The sequence below is a fragment of the Psammomys obesus genome, unplaced genomic scaffold (genome assembly GCF_907164565.1).
Source record: "Psammomys obesus unplaced genomic scaffold, mPsaObe1.curated_primary_1811, whole genome shotgun sequence".
NCBI classification, from domain to species: Eukaryota; Metazoa; Chordata; class Mammalia; order Rodentia; family Muridae; genus Psammomys; species Psammomys obesus.
In genome coordinates, this window is record NW_026595981.1 from 9,193,462 (window position 1) to 9,212,836 (window position 19,375).

The 19,375-nt window shown below is 42.8% G+C and overlaps 1 protein-coding gene across 16 annotated transcripts in view; it reads left to right on the forward strand.

Annotated features, from left to right (window-relative positions):
* Positions 1-19,375, forward strand: part of Synrg (synergin gamma) — a 76,345-nt gene that overhangs the window by 14,504 nt on the left and 42,466 nt on the right. For 6 of the 16 annotated variants that reach the window (XM_055619504.1, XM_055619506.1, XM_055619509.1 and 3 more), the window contains exons 4-12: positions 1,365-1,495; positions 3,928-4,033; positions 4,458-4,569; positions 7,632-7,934; positions 9,435-9,668; positions 10,535-10,612; positions 12,510-12,706; positions 13,342-13,590; positions 17,093-17,226. In XM_055619504.1, coding sequence (XP_055475479.1) covers positions 1,365-1,495; positions 3,928-4,033; positions 4,458-4,569; positions 7,632-7,934; positions 9,435-9,668; positions 10,535-10,612; positions 12,510-12,706; positions 13,342-13,590; positions 17,093-17,226 — 1,544 coding nt within the window. The remainder of the gene's footprint in view (positions 1-1,364; positions 1,496-3,927; positions 4,034-4,457; positions 4,570-7,631; positions 7,935-9,434; positions 9,669-10,534; positions 10,613-12,509; positions 12,707-13,341; positions 13,591-17,092; positions 17,227-19,375) is intronic. The other 10 variants (XM_055619510.1, XM_055619512.1, XM_055619514.1 and 7 more) reach the window with 2 other exon arrangements.

The following is a 19,375-nucleotide window of genomic DNA, read 5'->3' on the forward strand; positions in this document are numbered from 1 at the left end:
AAGGACATGCTCCCCATCTCCAAGACAGTAGAAGCAGCAGTCTCTTGTGGCTTCAAGAGCAGCCATGGCTCAGAAGGGAAACACTCAGAAGAAACTTTTACTCAGGAAAAATGGCTGTTCTTGTTACTCTAAATCTGATTTTAGAGTTTGTGAATTGAACTCAGAACCTCTGGAAGAACAGTCAGTGTTCCTAACTGCCGAGCCATCTCCAGCCCCTATTGGTATATAATTTACTATAGATTAGATATATTATTTTCTGTAAAAGTTTAGGTTATTCTGATTGTGATATGAACATCAAAATAGTTATCTTTTGTTAGATTTTATTTTATTTTATGTCTGTGAATGTTTTGCCTCCCTTTATGAATATGTACCACATGTGTGCTGGGAGCCTGTCAAGGTCAGAAGAGGCCATCCAGTGCCCTGGAACCAGAGTCACTGATGGGTGTGAGATACCATGTGGGTGCTGGAAATCAAAGCCAGGTCCTCTGCAAGAGCAACAAGTACTCTTAACCGATGAATCATCTTTCCACCCCCAAAATATTTATTATCTTATAAATACTGGGAATCAAATTCGGGATTACCTATGGAATGACTGGCATATGCCAGGATCTTCACTGATGCTGTAAAAACAAAGATGCATACATATGCTATGACACCTTTTCTCAAAGCGTGTGGACTGCTAAATGCACTGGAGCATAACTGTGGGTTTCCACACACGGCCCAAAGGAGTTCCTACCAGTGGTGTCCTGTGACACTAAAGTGAATGTTTAGCCTATTTTTTTTTAATCTTTCACTAGAATATATCATATTTAGTGATATATCATATATATCACTAAAAAATACTATGAAATTATTTTACAAGTTGCTTTTTTAATAATTAAAAAGAAAACCTGTTGTTTTTAACAAAATCTCAATTGTTCGATTTTACCAAAGAAGAGTTGGGAGCCAGATGCTGCAGTGAAAGCCTGCTAGATCAGAGAGGCAGAGAAAGCACCCAGCTGACCTTCCTCGTCAACTGACATCCCAGAAGAAATAGGCCTCCTTCCCCATATCACCTCAAAACCCCCTCAAAAGTGAATGTTCCTCTTTTCTATTTCCTGTCCATCTCTCTATCTCTTACTCTTTTTTTTTCCTATGTTCACGCCCTGTCAACTGGTTGCCTGCTCCACCTCTTGATCTATGGTTGATTTTATTTAATTCAAGCAGGAAGGTCTTGGATTAAAGGTGTGTGCTAGGGCTGAGCCACACCACAACTAGCAACACGTTTTTCTAATAAACAACAAACTCCCTGGGTTCACAGTGTGATCAACATCCTGTAACCAAAAACCCCATATATTATTTAATCTATTGTCTGTTTCTTCTAGGCAGGAATACCAATGGGGCCAATGCCAGCAGCAGGTGTGCCTTTCCTGGGGCAGCCACCGTTCCTGGGCATGCGTCCTGCAGGCCCACAGTACACTCCAGACATGCAGAAGCAGTTTGCAGAAGAGCAACAGTAAGAGACCCCCGGGATCCAGGGATAACAGGGTTTTACAGTAGCAGCTACCGATTATCAAATGTTCTGTAATTTGAAGCTGAAAGAGATATGTTGTCTTTAGAACACTTTAAAAACAGGTTTGTTTGTTGTTTGATTTTGAGGCAGGGCTCTTTAAATACTTTTGTAAGAGGTTTAGAGCCAACTGAATGGTGTGGCACTCACCTTTAAGCCCGACCTCTCAGGAGACTGAGGTGGAAGAAGTGTGAATCTAAGGCCACATGGGCAATATAACAAGAGTCTGTCTCAGACAAAACGAAATAAAAAACCAAGAAAAATATGTTCAGTTACAAAAGGGACCTTACAGGTCCCTTTGTTCAAACTTCTTGTTTTCTATCTGAGGAAAGGAAGACCAGAGAAATGATGCAGTTGGTTAGCCTAGTTACAGTGATAACCAACACCCCCGGTTGTCCAGCAAGGCCCCGCTTCTCAGAGCGTGGCTTTCGCTCCTGGACACACTGCCTTCCTTCCCAGGGAAATCTCCTATATGTTTGGTTGGGTTTTGTTGTTGTTGTTTTGATTTCTGGAGTCAGAGTAACAAAAAAGGTCCAGTGTGGCCTTGAATTTGCAGTCTTTTGTGCTCAGATCTCTCAAATGCTGGAAATACAGGTTTTTGCCTCTGCTCCCAGCTTTTGAAATTGGCTGTTTCTGCTGCTTTTGTTTGATTGTAAAGCTGTAGCTGCTAGGCAAGTGCTGTACCACAGAGCTGCCCAGCCTTCAGGACTGAGCATGCTTTTATGTTCATCTTTCCCCCTGGTTTTTGTGACTGCTCAGTGCACCAAGACTGTTTCCTTTGCTGCTGGGGATACCTTTGCAACAGGCAGTGGTTTATGTTCTCTGCCAATTAAACAATTAAAAAGCAGGAAGGAAATATTCCTAGAGATCTTGGGGAGTTCCCAGTAGAGCCATCATATGGTACCTAGGGAATTGGGGTCTCCTCTTGGGGGTTTTTAGTCTTATTTATGGAATTTTAAAATGGACACAAAGGGAATTTTAAGGCCAAAGAGCATATTCAAACAGAAGATTAAGGACAGTTCATTAGAGTTTGGAAGGAAAACTCCAGGGCAGAGAAGCTGTAACTCTCACAGCTGCCTGGAAAGGGGAGAATGGAGATCAATCACATGATGACAGGCAGCCACATGGCAGGCCATGGGAACATTAGAAACAGAGTGAGGAAGTCCAAAGTGTTAAGGATCTTAAGAACACGCTTAGGCTCTGGCCAGCATCCAGAAGAAAAAGACAGAAGAGAAGAAAAAGAAATAATTACGTTTTTCTGAGTCAGGTCTCAGAAAGATGGGTGCCTCATAGGGACTGCACCAGAAGGAGGGGATTCTGGGAAGGAAAGGCATTGTCTTAGGGCTTTATTGCTGTGAAGAGACACCATGAGCACAGCATCTCTGATAAAGGAAAACATTTAATTGGGGCTGGCTTGCAGTTTCAAAGGTTTACTTCATTATCGTCATGGTGGGGAGCATGGCAGCATGCAGGCACACATGGCGCTAGAGAAGGAGCTGAGAGTTCTGCATCTTGAAAGCAACAGAAGGAGATTGTGTGTCACTCTGGGTGTAACTTGAGCCTAGGAGACCTCTAAGTCCGCCCCCACAGTGACAAACTTCCTCTAACAAGGCCACACCTCCTAATGGTGCCACTCCCTAGGGTCTAAGCATTCAAATACATGACTCTATGAGGGCCCTAACTATTAAGCCACCACAGGAATGAATGTTACCTTTTTTCAACTGATAATTTGAAAAAATTTTTTAAATTAAGTATAATTACACACATCCTTCTCTTTCCTCCCTCGAATCCTCCTGTATATCCCCTCCCCTTGCTCCCAAATTTATGGTCTCTTAAGTACAACCTACTCAGCCCATGTAATTTTACTTGTATGCATGTGATTTCAGAGCTGACCACTTGGTGTTAGACAACCAACTGGGGCCCCTTTCTTAAGGTGAACTTGCCTTCCTGGGGTGGGCCCGTAGCCAGGTTCCTGGCCTTGCCACATTGGGTTAATCCTTCAGGCAGGAGAAAAGGGCACATCTCCACCTACAGGTGGGTTTCTCTCTTTACACTTGGAGCTATCTCAGTTGTAGATGATACCGCATGCAGATGGTCTCATACCCAGCTACACCACCAAAATATATATATTTTTCTTTGCCTTGCAAATTAGGTAAGAAATAAAAGCATACATGCAAATTAAGTGAATCATTCTGTAGATTCATTTAAAGCATTTTAGAGCTAGTTTACAGAAGAAACAGATTGTCATAAAAGCATTATATATAATTAAGAGTGAAGATTATAATTCTAAAGAGGCAAGTTGGTCTTGGTGAAGCTGACAGTATAAATCTCAGTGTACTCCTTTATGCTGAATGTTGATGTGGTTGTTTTACCTTCAGAAAACGATTTGAACAACAACAAAAACTCTTAGAAGAAGAAAGAAAAAGACGTCAGTTTGAAGAGCAAAAACAAAAGCTCAGACTTCTGAGTAGCGTGAAACCCAAGGTGATGTATACACTGTCTCTTCCCAGAGCTCACGGGCATGCTGTACACCCATCCCTCTTAGAACATTTTACTATTTCAGTCTTGTCCAGTAGTACTTGAGAACGAATCTTCTAAAGTTTTTATATTCCATAGAATGTCTTTTTATGCCTTTACTTTATATACTTATTGATGATGTCTTTATGACTTGGAAAATTAATTATCACAAATGTATAGTAATAATATTGGAACTGAAGCCTCCTGTGGTGGCTCATTCCTGAGTCAAAGGCAAGAGGATGACCTGCATGGTCTGAGGCCAGCCTGGGCTGGACAGTGAACTCTGTGGCAAACCTTGTCTCAAAATGGAAAAGGACAAAAGGATGCTGGAAATAAATATCTGTGTTTTAGTTTGAGAAGGGAAGAACTAAACAGGTTTTTTGTCTTGCAGACAGGAGAGAAGAATAGAGACGATGCTTTGGAAGCCATAAAAGGAAACCTGGATGGGTTTTCCAGAGATGCGAAGATGCACCCCACTCCAGCATCTCACCCCAAGAAACCAGGTAGTTTTTTTTTTAAGAGACACAAAAATGTTCTTTCCTTGGAACCATCCCCCTGTGTTTAAATGGCCTTTGTTTGTGAAAGTCAGTGCTTAATTCTGTCTTCAAGCTGAGTTCAGATTTGGGTATCTTGAAATGTAGGGATCAGACCCAGTTAACAGATAAGCTGAGGTTAAAATCCTTAGTCCTCTGCTTTGATAACTTTCCTGGGAAGTTTGTATAGTGTGTGTACTAATGTTAAGAAAGTCCGTTCTCGGGCACGATGATGTGTGCCTTTAACCCAGCACTCACTCGGGAGGCAGAGGTAGGAGGACCTTTTAAATTTTACACCAGGCTGGTCTCCTAAGACTACATAGAGAGACCCTGACTTAAAAAAAGAAAAAAATTAGTCTGTTGAATCAAAGAAATGTAGTGAGTTTACTAGTCCATCTTTATCATAATGAAATGTGCACTCTTATGAGCTAGGTCAGATTTCATTATTCATGAGACAAAACTTAGAAATTCTCAAAGTGCCCCATTTCTAGTCATGGCTGTGATATTTCTCAGGAAAGTTTCGTTTCTTCAGTAAATTTCTTTGTAGTTTTTAATCCTGATTTAATCAAATAAAATTGCCTTTTAGAGAAGCAGGGTAAAGGGATTTATTTTTTGATCTGTTATCATTTTAAACACTTTGTTGGAATTGTCTTGTCTGCAAAATATTTCTCATCTTTTAAAAATTAAATATTTTGACATTTTATCAGGTAATTTCAATAATAATGTAGAATTAACAGACAAACAATTTTCACAAATAATTCAACAAACCAAAAAGTACTATGTTCTGCCAGAAAATATTACATCAATAACTTTTATTCTAAATCCTTGTGTTTTCGTATCTCTTTCAAGTTGATATTAGGAGAAATCAATCTAATATTGACACTGTTATCACTTCTTTTTAAAAAGTATTGTATGTGTGTATGTGTGTGTGTGTGTGTATGTGTGTGTGTGTGTGTATAGATGTGTGTTGTGTGTGTGTGTGTGTGTGTGTGTGTGTGTGTGTGTGTGTGTGTAAGTGTAAGTGTCCACCCAGGCCATCGGATCCCCTGGACCTGGAGTTACAGGCTATTGTGAAACTGATGTGCACACTAGAAAGCGCACTCAAGTCCTCTGGAAGAGCAGCGAGTGCTCTTGAGCACTGAGCATCTCTCCAGCATATTATTATTAATTCTTGATTTTCTGCCTCTGCTTTACTCTGCCCTGTTAATTCCACTGATTAGATTAAGTACCCTGATTGCTGTTACCAAAATCATGCCCAAAGTAGAGTAGACACTAAAACTGGAAGGAGAATAGCTGTTAGTAATCATTTTTGCGATCAGGAAAAGCATATCTAAAACTGAAAATTATAAGCCAAACAAGCTAGTGATGACATGACTCAGGCAGTGAGGTGGCACATCGAGAGGCTAAGGTCGGGGTGTGGTTTGAGGCTAGCCTACGGAATGCATAGCCTACATACCAAGTTCTAGGCCAACCTAAGGTACACAAACTTTGAAAGTTAAGACTAAAGCTGAACCAACCTTAGAAAAGGCAGAGAGCAGTGGCCGTTGTAGGTGAGACACTGTTCACACAGAGTTCTCTTGTGAGCTGAGAGTGTGGTCATCAGTTAGCGGCAAGGGAGGCACATTAGGTAATCAGTTGATGTGTTACTCAAATCGGCAAAGTTCAGTACGCTTGCAGCTGACGCTCCTGTGTGAAGCCATTTATACTCCAGAAGAGTAATTCCAGATTTTATTCCACCAATCCTAAAGACAAGTCACAAGCTTGAAATTGCCTTCTTTTTCAGATGAGAGACTGTTCATTGTTACATTAAACATGAGTAGATAGCGGAGCAATTCAAACATTAAAAATAAGAAGAAACAGCTGGGAATGGCGGCACATGCCTATAAACCCCAGTAAGCAGAAGGCAGAGGCAGAGGCAGAGGCAGGCGGATCTCTGAGTTCAAGGGCAGCCTGGTCTACAGAGAGAGGTCCAGATAGTCAGGGCTACACAGAGAGACCCTGCCTAGAAAAACAAAATAGAAAACAAAAACCAAACAAACAAAAATATAAATGAATAAATAAGTAAAATGGAACTGTTAGTGAGCTCCATATTAAATATAGTCCTTGCAGGGCACATTCATTATGAAAGTAAAGCTAACATGTAATGATAAAAAGCCAGTGTGGCTCCGGAAGTGGCTCAGTGGGTAAGAATTTTTGCTATGCAAGCATGAGGACCTAAGTTCAAATCCCAAGCACCCATATAAAAAGCCAGGATTAGCCATATGTGCCTGTATCTTCAGTGCTGTGAGCAATGGGATTTTGTTTATTTTATGCAGCAGTCTTACAGAGAGAGAGAGAGAGAGAGAGACCAATCTCTCTAGGGCCGAGTGTAGTGGTATATGCCTTTAGTCTCAGCACTCAGGAGGCAGAGGCAGAAAGAGCTGAGTTTGAGGCCAGCCTGGTCTACAGAGTCTACATTCCAGGACCGCCAAGGTTTAATAGAGACTCAATCTCAAAAAAACAAAGAAAGAAAAAAAAAATATTCTCTAGCTAGGGCACTTGGATTTCAGAAGTGATTGTCATTTTGATACACATTGGGTACTACCTAATAAAATGAAAGAAGGAAATTTGAGTCAATTTTGTTTGTTTTTGAACCAAATGCAAACTAGCTCTAGAACTTATTTTTAGAACATAACAGGCAAGTGTCCTGGGAGCACTCTGGCCCCACTTGGCTGTGGTTGTTGCTTTTCTTTCTTTCTTTTTTGTTTTGTTTGTTTGTTTTTTCGAGACAGGGTTTCTCTGTGTGTAGCCTTGGCTGTCTTGGAACTCACTGTGTAGACCAGGCAGGCCTTGAACTTGTAGAGATGCACCTGCCTCTGCCTCCCAAGTGCTGGGATTAAAGGCGTGCGCCACCACCCCCTGGCTGACTGTTGTTTCTTACTCAGCTCCACTGTTCACATTTCAGTATGTTCTGAGGGTTGTGTTACATCTGGACTTCTTTCTTCCTCTGGTTTTCATGCCTGTATGTTTCATTGCCATTTTCCATTTTGCAGATTGTCCCACATCACCTCATTCTGCTAAAACTTCCTCCCCATCATCAGCCTTTCTTGACGAAGACGAATTCAGTGACTTTATGCAGGGGCCTGCTGAGGTCCCCGCTTGTGGGCCTTCTTCTGCGGCCCGGCCCTTTCAGTCTTTTCTCCCCACCGCCCCACTTGGCCAGTTGTACACACAGAAGGCTGGGACACAGCCTCTTCCTCCAGGTCAGGTTCCAGTGTCTTTTGCCTTACATGGTGGCCATGGGCAAATTCCTTGTTTGTCCACTGCTTCAGCTTCACACAGTGTGCAGAAAGCAGGTAACTCCTGGTGTTATTATCAAAGTGCTAAGATATTCTAGGATAACTTAATTCTCTTACTTATGTAGAATTATACAGTGCTATTGGCAAAGAAACAGATATGTGATTTATGAGAATCATTGACAGCCACCAACGCAAGGCTAGATTAAGTTTTTGCATCCTCATTTGCTAGAAAAGTGATTAAAAACATTTCACTGCTGTGTTAGAAACAAGAGAGTCCAGTTTAAAACTTTAGGAGCAGACTGACCTCCTAAGAGCACATGAAAAAGAATGCACTGGGGAAAGCTCCTTTAAAAAGCAGTATTTCTACACAAAGAATCAATAAAAAGTTAAAAATAAGTAAATGTGGGGGCAATCTTTCAGGGCCAGTTGAGATGACAAGCAGGTAAATTGCTTGCCCCCACGCCTGATGACCTGAATTTATCCTCAGAATTCATTCTGGAAGAAGAGCAATGATCCCTCACTTTCACACATGGGCCAGCACACACACACACACTCACACACACAAAATAAATGTAATTCTTTTTAAATGTGATCTCTTTAGCTAGCTACGGTGCACACATGTGTAATCCATTCCTTAGGACATGGAGGCAGAAGAATAAGGAGGAGTTCAGGGTCATCCTTGGCTACATAGTTCAAGGCCAGCCTGGGCTACATGAGACCCTGTTTCAAAAAGGAAGGAAAGAAGGGCTGGAGAGATGGCTCAGAGGTTAAGGGCACTGACTGCTCTTCCAGAGGTCCTGAGTTCAATTCCCAGCACCCACATGGTGGCTCCCAACCATCTATAATGAGATCTGGTGCCCTCTTCTGGCCTGCAGGTGTACATGGAGACACAGCATTGTATACATAATAAATAAATAAGCAAATAAAAAAAGAAAAGGAAGGAAAGAAAGGAAGGAAGGAAGGAAAGGGGAAAAGGAGGACTCCTTCTAAGATGGATATGGTAGCCATGTCTGCAATCCCAGTACCGGGCAGACGGAGGCAGGAGGATCTGCTCAGGTTTGAGGCCAGGCGGCTGCAGTGACTCTTTTGCCCTTGGCCAAGTCTTACGCATTTCTGTACTTCTGTGAAATTATCGGGCAGGCACAGTCTATCTCGAGACATAGTGTGTGGGGAAGTGTCTTGGGAAACCTATACTTAGCTTATAAGACTTGTCATTTGACAGATGTGGGAACAGGCCAGACTGGGGCCTCCCACTAATTAGGAGCAGTGTCTGTGTCTAGTATCGGTAGCTTGCCAAATATCCCCAGCCCCCACACACACCACCACTATGTGATTCTACCCACTGTGGCATAGAATTCCTGAGGAACCAGAGTGGGGTAATTCAAAGTTCTTCCAAACCTCTGATGTCTCTCAAATCCCACTCAAATGAGTAACAATTATTACAGAATTCCATAGGCTGTAAGAGGCCTTCACTTGAGAATATCTGGGTGGGAAAGGATGATGAAAAGATTGGAATATGCAGTAATATACAAATAATCCTTCGTGCCGTTTGTTTAGGCCCTTCCTTGGAAGAGAAGCTCCTAGTACCTTGTGATATAAGCACATCTGGGCAGGAACAAATTACATTAAACACTCCTGAAGCTGGGCACAAAGCCGTAGGCCCAGGTTCCAGTAAGAACGGTCCCGGCTTAGCGGCCCGTAACGGGGGTGCTGTAGATGGATGTGTAAGTGGTCCCATCACGGCAGAGGCAGAAAAGACTTCAGAGCCAAACCTGTCAAACGAAGAGAGTGGTGAGCTCCTGGAACCTTCAGCACACACTTTGTTTAACCAGTTGCCGCTCAGATGCTAACACTGAAAAGCATTAATCTTAAAATGGATGCTGCTTGATTGTGCTAATTAAAATTTTGCTTCAAAAATATTTATGCAATCTTTTCTCCAATTAACCCCTAAGATTTTGTTCTGAATTCTTTGAACACACTGTATTACTCCTACTCAAGTGATTTTGATAACCCTGTATCTTAATCACAATCACTCCTGACCTCAAATTTCCTCTCATCTTTACATCAACTCCCTTTTGATTCTCTCATACTTTCTGGTTTTCCGTGAAAGTTTAAAGGTTTAGCTGTAACTGGAAAAGTCACCAATGAAAATGTAGTTTTTCCCTCTGAACTAAATTGTTTGCATTGCCGCCTGGAAGATCCAGATCCACACACTCAAGGCCCTGGATGTGAGCCCAGGACAGAGGAAAGACAAGCAGGTCCTCAGGCTGCAGCGGAACACATGCTCAGCAACTGCATGGCCTGAGTCCTGTTTCCAAAACAAATTTTAACTGCAGAAATGAATCAGGATTGGGCAGCCCTGGAGACAAACCTCAGGAGGATATTTGACACGTGCAGTAAGCCACTGTCTATAGTGTTTTCCCCCTAACTTGTCACACACATTAAATGTTGCAAGCCTCCTGGGACCCAGATTGATGCTTTAGTACCTTGTACTCCTTACATTTCAATACACAGTTAGGGTACAAGAGTTGTTTGGGAACCAAGTGCTTTCATTATATTGGTGACTTTTTTTCTTGCGTCTCCAGCCAGTGCTCCTCTTTGTTAAAAGCAGTGACTTTGCTCCAGACCATATGTACATTAACCATCTTACCTTCTAGGTGTGGGCGTGTTTCCCTCTCAGGATCCTGTTCAGCCCAGAATGCCACCTTGGATTTACAATGAGAGTTTGGTTCCAGGTAAAGTAAAGCTGCTTTGCCCAACATTCCCCTCTGGATATTTTACTTTAAATGTTATAGAGGTATTTCTAAATATCTATTCTTGTGGCTATAAAATATTCAGATGGACTTGTTACTTACACCTTTTCCACAAGAGTATAGAAAACCAAATCTCATGTTTAAGACTGCTTTATGGGCTGGGCGCAGTGAAGCACTTTTAGTCCCAGCACTTAGCAGGCAGAGGCAGTGGCTGTGAGTTCCAGAACAGACAGGGCTGCACAGTAAGACCCTGTCTCCAGATAATTTTAAAAAAAAATGAGGAAAGAAAGAAATAGACTATTGGGAGTGGCAAGATTGCTCATGGGGCAAAGACCAAGCCATTAGAGTTGTCATGTTCTAAACGATGATATTGTCAGGTACTTATTTCAAAGACTACTAATAACGTATCAAGAATCACAGTACTGGGGCTGGAGAGATGGCTCAGTGGTTAGGAGCATAGCTGCTATTGCAGAGGACCTACGTTCAAGTCCCAGAACCCACATAATGACTCACAACCGCAGCTGCAGGGCATCAGACACCCCCTTCTGGCCTCTGTGGGCACCAGAAACCCATGTAGTGCACAGACTTACATGCAGACAAAACACCTATACACATACAATCTTTAAAAACATCTTAAAGACTCACACTAAAAATGTTTAATACTTTCTGCATTGTTGAGGGTTATATTTTTTTACATATTGTTTTTTTTTTCTGATTGTCCTATGAAACTATATGAAAGATTGGGTAACATCATTTTCTACGTAGGAACGTAGTGTTTGTTTGTTCGCTTTATGTGTATTATCGTTGCTGAAGAAATGACTAAAATGGATTATATGGTAGTCCTCAGTGGACATAATAGTATGTGTAAGCCACCATCAGTAGACACAGAAATAATGGCCCTTTCAGCAGCAGATGCTGATGTTTGTAAATCATAGCTGCTTGGTTTGCTGCTCAGCACCTTGCAAACTGGAAGTGATGTCCATCAGTGCTCAAGTGGTACAGACAAAAGTTGTTCTACACTTGAGTAAATAAACCTTGATGCAATATCTCTACAGAAAATTTTCTTTCTGGGAGAAAATGGTAATGTCTGCTTTGATTTGTAATCATACAACCACAAATCAAAGGCTATATATTCTCCCAAACTATGTGGGACTCCATTCACTCTTCTTTCTTTCTTTGCTTCTTTCTCTTTCTTTCGTTCTTTCTCTTTCTTTCTTTCTTTCTTTCTTTCTTTCTTTCTTTCTTTCCTTTTTCCTTCCTTCCTTCCTTCCTTTTCCTCTTTCTTCCTTTCTTTCCTTCTCTTTCCTTCTTTCTTCATTTCTTTCCTTCTCTTTCTTTCTTTCTTTCTTTCTTTCTTTCTTTCTTTCTTTCTTTCTTTCCTTCTTTTCTCTTTCTTTTGTTTTTAGAGGCAGGGTTTCTCTGTGTAGCCTTGGCAGTCCTGGACTTGCTTTGTAGACTGGGCTGGCCTCAAACTCACAGAGATTCACCTGTTTCTTACTCCCAGAGTGCTGGGATTATAGGTGTGCACCACCACACCTGGCTTCATCCACCCATTTTCAATTTCTTCCCTTTCCTCTCTTAAAACCCTACAGAAATTAGATTTTGTCCATTTTTTACCAGTTTATCTTATCCTTCATTCTTCCCTATATATATGCATGCAGCTTTTCCTAGTCATGTATGTGTAAGTTTGCATGGATTCCAGGGATTGAACTCAGGTCATCAGGCTTGGCAGCAGATACCTTTCTTCACTGAGCCAGATGCCGGCTATGTTAAAGCAATTTGACCTAAGATTATATTTCTTTTATAACCAACAATGGCAGCAACAAAGTCAGTCACCTGCAATGTGTTTGCATTTGTCATCTGGTCTTTCTTTTAATAGATGCGTATAAGAAAATTTTAGAAACCACAATGACTCCAACTGGAATAGACACTGCTAAACTTTATCCCATTCTGATGTCGTCTGGACTTCCCAGGGAAACTCTTGGACAGATATGGGCCTTAGCTAATCGAACTACACCTGGCAAACTTACTAAGGAAGAGCTCTATACCGTCCTTGCCATGGTAGCGGTGACGCAGGTAGACTATGTGTCTTATGTCAGAACAAGTGTGTTGTTTCTACCGATTGAAAATGCAAATCCCTGTTTCACCACAGCCTTGTAGATTTCCTTGTACATTAAAATTTTCGTAGCTTGTGATGCATAATCCAAAAATGTATAGTCCCTATTCTACACATCCCAGCACGTTAGCCCTTCGTTCAGAAGGGAAAATAATTGATGAAATCAGTTTCTGCCCTTATTTAGAATTCCTTAAAGTATACTTAGCTTGATAAAAATGTTTCCTATATTTTGGAATTAATTTAAATTCTTTGATTTTAGCAAATCAGCCAAACTTCTGAGATCGAAAATATCACAGTTGATGAGTTGATGTGTTCTGGCCATGTCTAAGTATTACCATTGGGTGTTTTCAGTGAGGAGAGATTGGACGAATGAACTAGGCCCAAGTTTGCTGCATGAAAGATGGCCTTATCGAACTGCATTTTGAGCATAGAGAATGCCTTGTTACTTTTCTCCTGGTATCAGATTCATGTCTCTGAGGCATCAGACAAAGAAAGTGAAACAACAGGAAAGCTATGTGCAGGTCTCAGTTGATCAGATTTTGAGTATGGTCTGCAGCTGGCTAACATGTTTCCATTTTCCTGGTGTTCCATGTAGAGGGGTGTGCCTGCCATGAGCCCTGATGCTTTGAACCAGTTCCCAGCGGCTCCCATTCCTACCTTAAGTGGCTTTCCTGTGACTCTGTCTACCCCAGTGAGCCAGCCGACTGCCATGCCCTCTGGCCCCACAGGCTCCATGCCTCTTACCCTCGGACAGCCCATCATGGGCATTAACCTTGTTGGACCAGTGGGTGGAGCTGCAGCGCCAACTTCCAGTGGCTTCATGCCAGCCTATCCCTCAAGCCAGGTAAGTGGAGAAGGCGTGTGTGCGCCAGGTCATCCCTAGAGGCACACGTGGGCCGCTTTCCTTCAGAAACCCTGTCGCTGGGTTACAGTGGGCACCTGATACGGAAATCAGGCCGTGTGGAGGCAGGTGTGCTTCATCAGTGTGTGCTCACCTAGAACGCTCAGGAGCCTAAGTTTGACCCCAGCTCTACAAAAAATAAGATGCTTCTTAAGTATTAAGATAATACAAAATGTAATTGTTTATTTTCGTTTTTAATTATTCTTAAAATACACAAAATATTTGTTGAGAAACTAAGGTATTTGCTACAATGGAAAGCAGTGAGGAAGACACCATGTGATGCCAACTTCTGGCCTAAACACACACACACACACAAGGATTTGAGGCCAGACATGGTAGTGCACACCTTTGGTTTCAGCTCTCCAGAGGCAGAGGCAGAGGCAGGAGATTTCTGTGAGTTTGAGGGCAGCCTCGTTTACACAGAGAGTTCTAGGTCAGCCAGGGCAACATGCTGAAATCCTGTCTCCAATAAATAAATAAATGAAAATAAAAATGAAAAAGAAAGATTTTAAAATTTCACTTCTCAGATTAGCAAACCAATATTTTTAATGTAGAGATATATAATATCAATGAACATGTACAAAAAGTGGCTAAAAAATCCCGCAGGTTTATTGGCACAACTATTTGAAAACCTGCGCCTCAGAGATGAAGTTAGTAGACAGGATGCCGGCAGTGCTGCTGCTGGATAGAATAAAATGTTACTGCTCATCATGGAGAAAATGAGCAATGGATGTCAGTTTCCCCACACAGTGGAAAGTGATTGTTAAAATGAGCACAGTAGATCTCCATTTGGGGCATGGAAGGGCGACCCTGTCGTGCAGTTACACTTTTAAAGTACTGAACAGTGTAATGTGAGCTTGTTGGTGAAGCCGGTGGACCGTGAACTGTGTCTGCTCCGGGTGGTGGCCTAAGAGCCGGTGTTTGCTACATGCATGCATATGACTGGTTATGACAGGCTCCTGTCACAGCTCTCCACAAACAGTGGTTTGCCGTCAGCAACCCGGCAAATGTAACCCAGCTACTTTATAAAATATTCAGAGGTTAGCTCTCTCAGCCAGTCTTTTCACATTTGTGCCTGCGATGAGTTTAAAATATGAATCAGGATTCTTGCCTTAAGCACCTCTGTTGTTACAGCTCAGTTGTGTTGTTGCTGGAGCTATACATGCGCAGTGGTAGAGCACTTGTCTAATGTGCACGAGACCTCGTGTCCAGTTACAGCACAGTGCATGTGCGTACAGATACACACAATTATGAAATTAGGCAGATGTGATTAAATTGAGCAATTAAATGATAGTCTCTGTGGTTGATGCTTGGAGAGGAGTCATTTACTTGGGCAATCTTGTGTTCCCTATGTAAATATCCTTTCTGTGCTGGCTAGTTTTATGTCAACTTGACACAAGCTATAGTTATCTGAAAGGCCTCAATTGAGAAAACGCCTCCATAAAACCCAGCTGTAGGGCTGTTTCTTAAAATTAGTGATTAATGGGGAGGACCCAGCCCATTGTGGGTGGTGCCATCCCTGGGCTGGTGGCCCGGGTTCTATAAGAAGGCAGGCTGAGTAAGCCGTGAGGAGTAAGCCAGTAAGCGGCACCCTCCGTGGTCTCTGCATCTGTTCCTGCCCCCAGGCACCTGTCCTATTTGAGTTCTTTTCCTGATTTCCCTCAGTGAGGAACAGATGTGGAATGTAAGCTACATAAACCCTTTTCTCCCCAGGTTGCTTTGGTCATGGCATTTCATCACAGCAGTAGTCACCCTAAGACAAATTGGTTCCAGGGATATTGCTATGACAGAGCTGATCATGTTGTTTTGGGAGGACTGCGGAAGGACTTTGGAACTTTGGTCCAGGAAAGCCATCAGTGTTGAGAGCCAAATGAACTGTTGTGTAGGAACTTGGGAGCTAATGTTGAGAGCAGTGCAGACAATGGAGGCCTAGCTTGTAAGTTTCAGAGAAAAGCAAAGACTTTCCTCGGCCTTTTGTGCACACAATCTATGGTTCTGCTCAGCTGGAGTTGAAGAATCAGCTGTGATTAATAAGAAACCAGAACCACTAAAGTAAAACCTTTGCTGAGACAATGGATGCAGGTCAGCTGGGGCTGAAGAATCAGCTGCGGTTAAGTAGAGACCAGCATTACTGAGGTGAAATCTGGGAAGTGTCTCCAGAGAGTCAGCACGCACAAGCTGTGTCCCAGGCACAGTCAAGGTTCTACCTCGTGGTGGCAGCTGAACTTTATAAATGAGAGTCGCCCAGATGGTGCTGGCTTTGAAGGTGTGAAGGGGTCATGGAGAGAAGCTGAGGCTTGGCACTGAGGGAGAGGGCTGGAGTCCCTGAGGAGAGCCCGGGAGGGGCTGTTGGTGAAAGTGCAACCCGAGTGCAGCTAGGGACCCCAGCAGTTCTGGAGCGGGGTGACCGCCAGGAACAGCGGCAGCAGTGGGGTGGAGCACGCTGAGCCTGGGAGGCAAGCTGCGCGTGCTGCAGAGGGCGGATCCAGAGAAGGACCCACTCCCTGTGGAGTGCATCCCAGAGAATTGGACATTGAGTTCTTTACATTGTTGAAGTTTGGTTTTGCTAGGTGCAGATTGTGACTGTGCCCTGGTTCTTCCCTCTTGAAGTAAGAAAATATTTAATTACTTAATTTTTTTTTTTATTTTACATGAGCCTATAGTTAAGAGATTTTGGATTTTAAAGAGACTGGCTGGGTGTTTGGTTTGGTTTGGTTTGGTTTGGTGTTTTTGAGACAGGGTTTCCCTGTGTAGCCGTGGCTGTCCTGGATTCACTTTGTAGATCAGACTGTCCTCTAACTCACAGAGATCCACCTGCCTCTGTCTCCAGGAGTGCTGGGATTACAGGCATGTGCCACTGTGCCAGGCTAAGACTAGCTGTTTTAAAGAGACTGAATTGTTAAAGACTAGGGCTTTTAAAATTGAGATGTTTATATTGTGATGTTGATATCAGTGTGTGATCTTGGGGAAAAACAAGAAAGGAAATGTTATGGCTTAACAGTTATGTGCTTGTGTGTCAAGTTAACAAGGGTTTAGTTGCACTGGCTAGTTTTTGTCAACTTGACAGAAGGTAGAGTTACCTAAAAAAGGGAACCTCAATTGGGAAATTGTCTCCAAAAGAGCTAGTTGTAGGGCATTAGTGATTGATGGGTGAGGCTTCAGTCCATTGTGGGTGGGGCCACCCCTGGGCTGGTGTTCTATCAGAAAGTAGACTGAGCAAGCCATGAAAAGCAAGCCAATAAGCAGCACCCTTCCATGGCCTCTCCATCAGCCCCTGCCTCCAGATTCTTGCCCTATTTGAGTTCCTGTCCTGACTTACTTCAGTAATGAAAAGTGATGATAGGAAGGTGTCAGCTAAATAAACCCTGTCCTCCCCGAGCTGCTTTGGTCATGGTGTTTCATCACAGCAGTAATAACCCCAACTCTTAACACTTTCTAAATCTAGGTGGGAAAGACAGAAGAAGATGACTTCCAGGATTTTCAAGATGCTTCAAAGTCAGGATCCATTGATGATTCTTTCACTGACTTTCAAGAGGTGCCTGCTTCCTCAAAAAACAGTAATTCCCAGCATGGAAACAGGTAGAGAAGAGTTGAATATATTTAACATTACATGTTATCATTAGGGAAAGGGCATCCGTGGTATAAACTTGAAAACAACAAGTGTCCTGTCCAGAGAGCAGTTACATACCCATTCCTCTCGTGTCTCCTGGACCGTCCTCTGCCTTCATACACTCTGTTTCTGTGCTCTGTATCCACCTGAACTTTGGCTCCTCCCTTCCTTCCACTATACCTGCTTGTCATATTTATTTGTTTTTAAGCCTGATGCATGGTGCGGGGTGTCATGGTACACTTCTTTAAGGGAAGCGAAGGCAGGTGGATCTCTGTGAGTTCAAGGCCAGCCTGGTCTAGATAGTGAGTTTCAGGACAGCCAGAGCTACATAAAGAAAACATCTTTAAACAGAAGGAAGGAAAGGAAGAAAGACAGCAAGCCTGACCTATGACAGCTGAGTGCCTGTGCCACCATGGCTTCCTGTTCTTTTATTAGACCCAGTCTTCAGCTTTTAAGAAAAGTTTGAAGCAAGAACATGTGATTTTGTATTTTATAGTACTATGATGTACTCCTGATTTAATCAGGAGTCAAGGCTCTGGATTTTAATTATTCATGTGCCCTTTTCCATCAGTGGCTTTCTGCCTCCAGAATTCTGTTTGTTTGCATACAGAACCACAAACATTTCACTTAGGTTTTCCTCTAGACCAGTGGTTCTCAACCTTCCTAACACTGCAGCCCTTTAATACAGTACCTCATGTTGCGGTGACCCCCAGCCATAGAGTTATTTTTATTGCTACTTCATGACTGTAGTTTTCCTGTTATGAATCATAATGTAAATATCTGTGTTTTCTGATGGTCTTGGAGGATCCTATGAAGGGGTCATTTGACCTACCCCCCACAGGCATCATGACCCACAGGTTGAGAACTACTGTCCTAATAGTTATTGGTTCAGCCAGCATACTGTGCACCTCATCCATCCACCCCCTCCTCTCTGTTCAGATTCTTCTTCCACAGATTGGAAGACCAGACTGAGTACACAATAGGGATGCATTTGGTTTTATTTTGGAAGTTGCTTCTGTCAGACAGAACACATACTGTGTTCTCTTATGTTCCTGTTTGTATAGTCAGTACCGTCGCTCCCATTTTAGCCAGTCAGACCTCCCACATAACACTATAACTAAAAGTAGGCAGGATAGAGGATTTTTCAGATCAGAAACAGAGGTTCTTCTTCTGACTATAAGGACATAAAGAATATATTCTACATAGCTGGACATGGTGGCACACACCTGTAATCCCAACACCTGTAATCTCAACTCCGTAGAGCTGAGGCTGGAGATGTGCCATGAACAAGAAACCAGTTTGGTTTACGGCGCGAGGCCCTGTCTCCAAAACCAACAGAAACACATACCGAACATAAGTCAGCGACATGCCATGTCTAGTACTGTTGCATCGTTTCTGCCCAGATCTCTTCCTTCAAACACAGTGGACACATTATCTGGGCATTCCTGTCTAAATGCCTCAAGTTAGACATCTCAGATTTACCGCATGGAGTTAATTTCCTGCCGAGAGGCAAACATTTGTTACACCGCTGTTACTCATCTTCCTTGGTTGGTCCATGATATTACCACATCCAGTTACCAGGCTGAAAGCACATGTCCTCTGACTCTTGTCAGCTCTGCCTAGTGTAGAAGAAGGCTTAATGTGTGATCTTGCTCCTCCCTATTCATGCAGTTGGCAGTCCAAATTCCAGACTACTAGAGACTTGCTTCTCACCATTGCCTTTCAAGCTTTTGGCATTGTACTTTCTCTGTCCCTCAAACCGTAAAACCTTATCTAGTTGGTCTCTCTAGAGTTAATTCAAGCCAAGGACAGTGGCACACGCCTGTAATCCCAGCACTCAGGGAGGCAGAGGCAGGCAGATCTCTGTGAGGCCAGCCTGGTCTACAAAGCAAGTTCAGGACATCCAAGGCTACACGGAGAAACCCTTTCTCAAAAAAACAAAACAAACAAACAAACAAAAATACGTTATGTCAAAAATCAGCTAAATATCAGGGTGTTGTTTTTTTTTTCCTAATTTCTCCAGCTGCCCATGCCTCTGAGATGAGTTAGTGTCCCTCCTTTTCTACTGACTGTAATGGCCTGTGCTTCTCCTGTTTTCTCCCCAGTACTGCCCAGCCG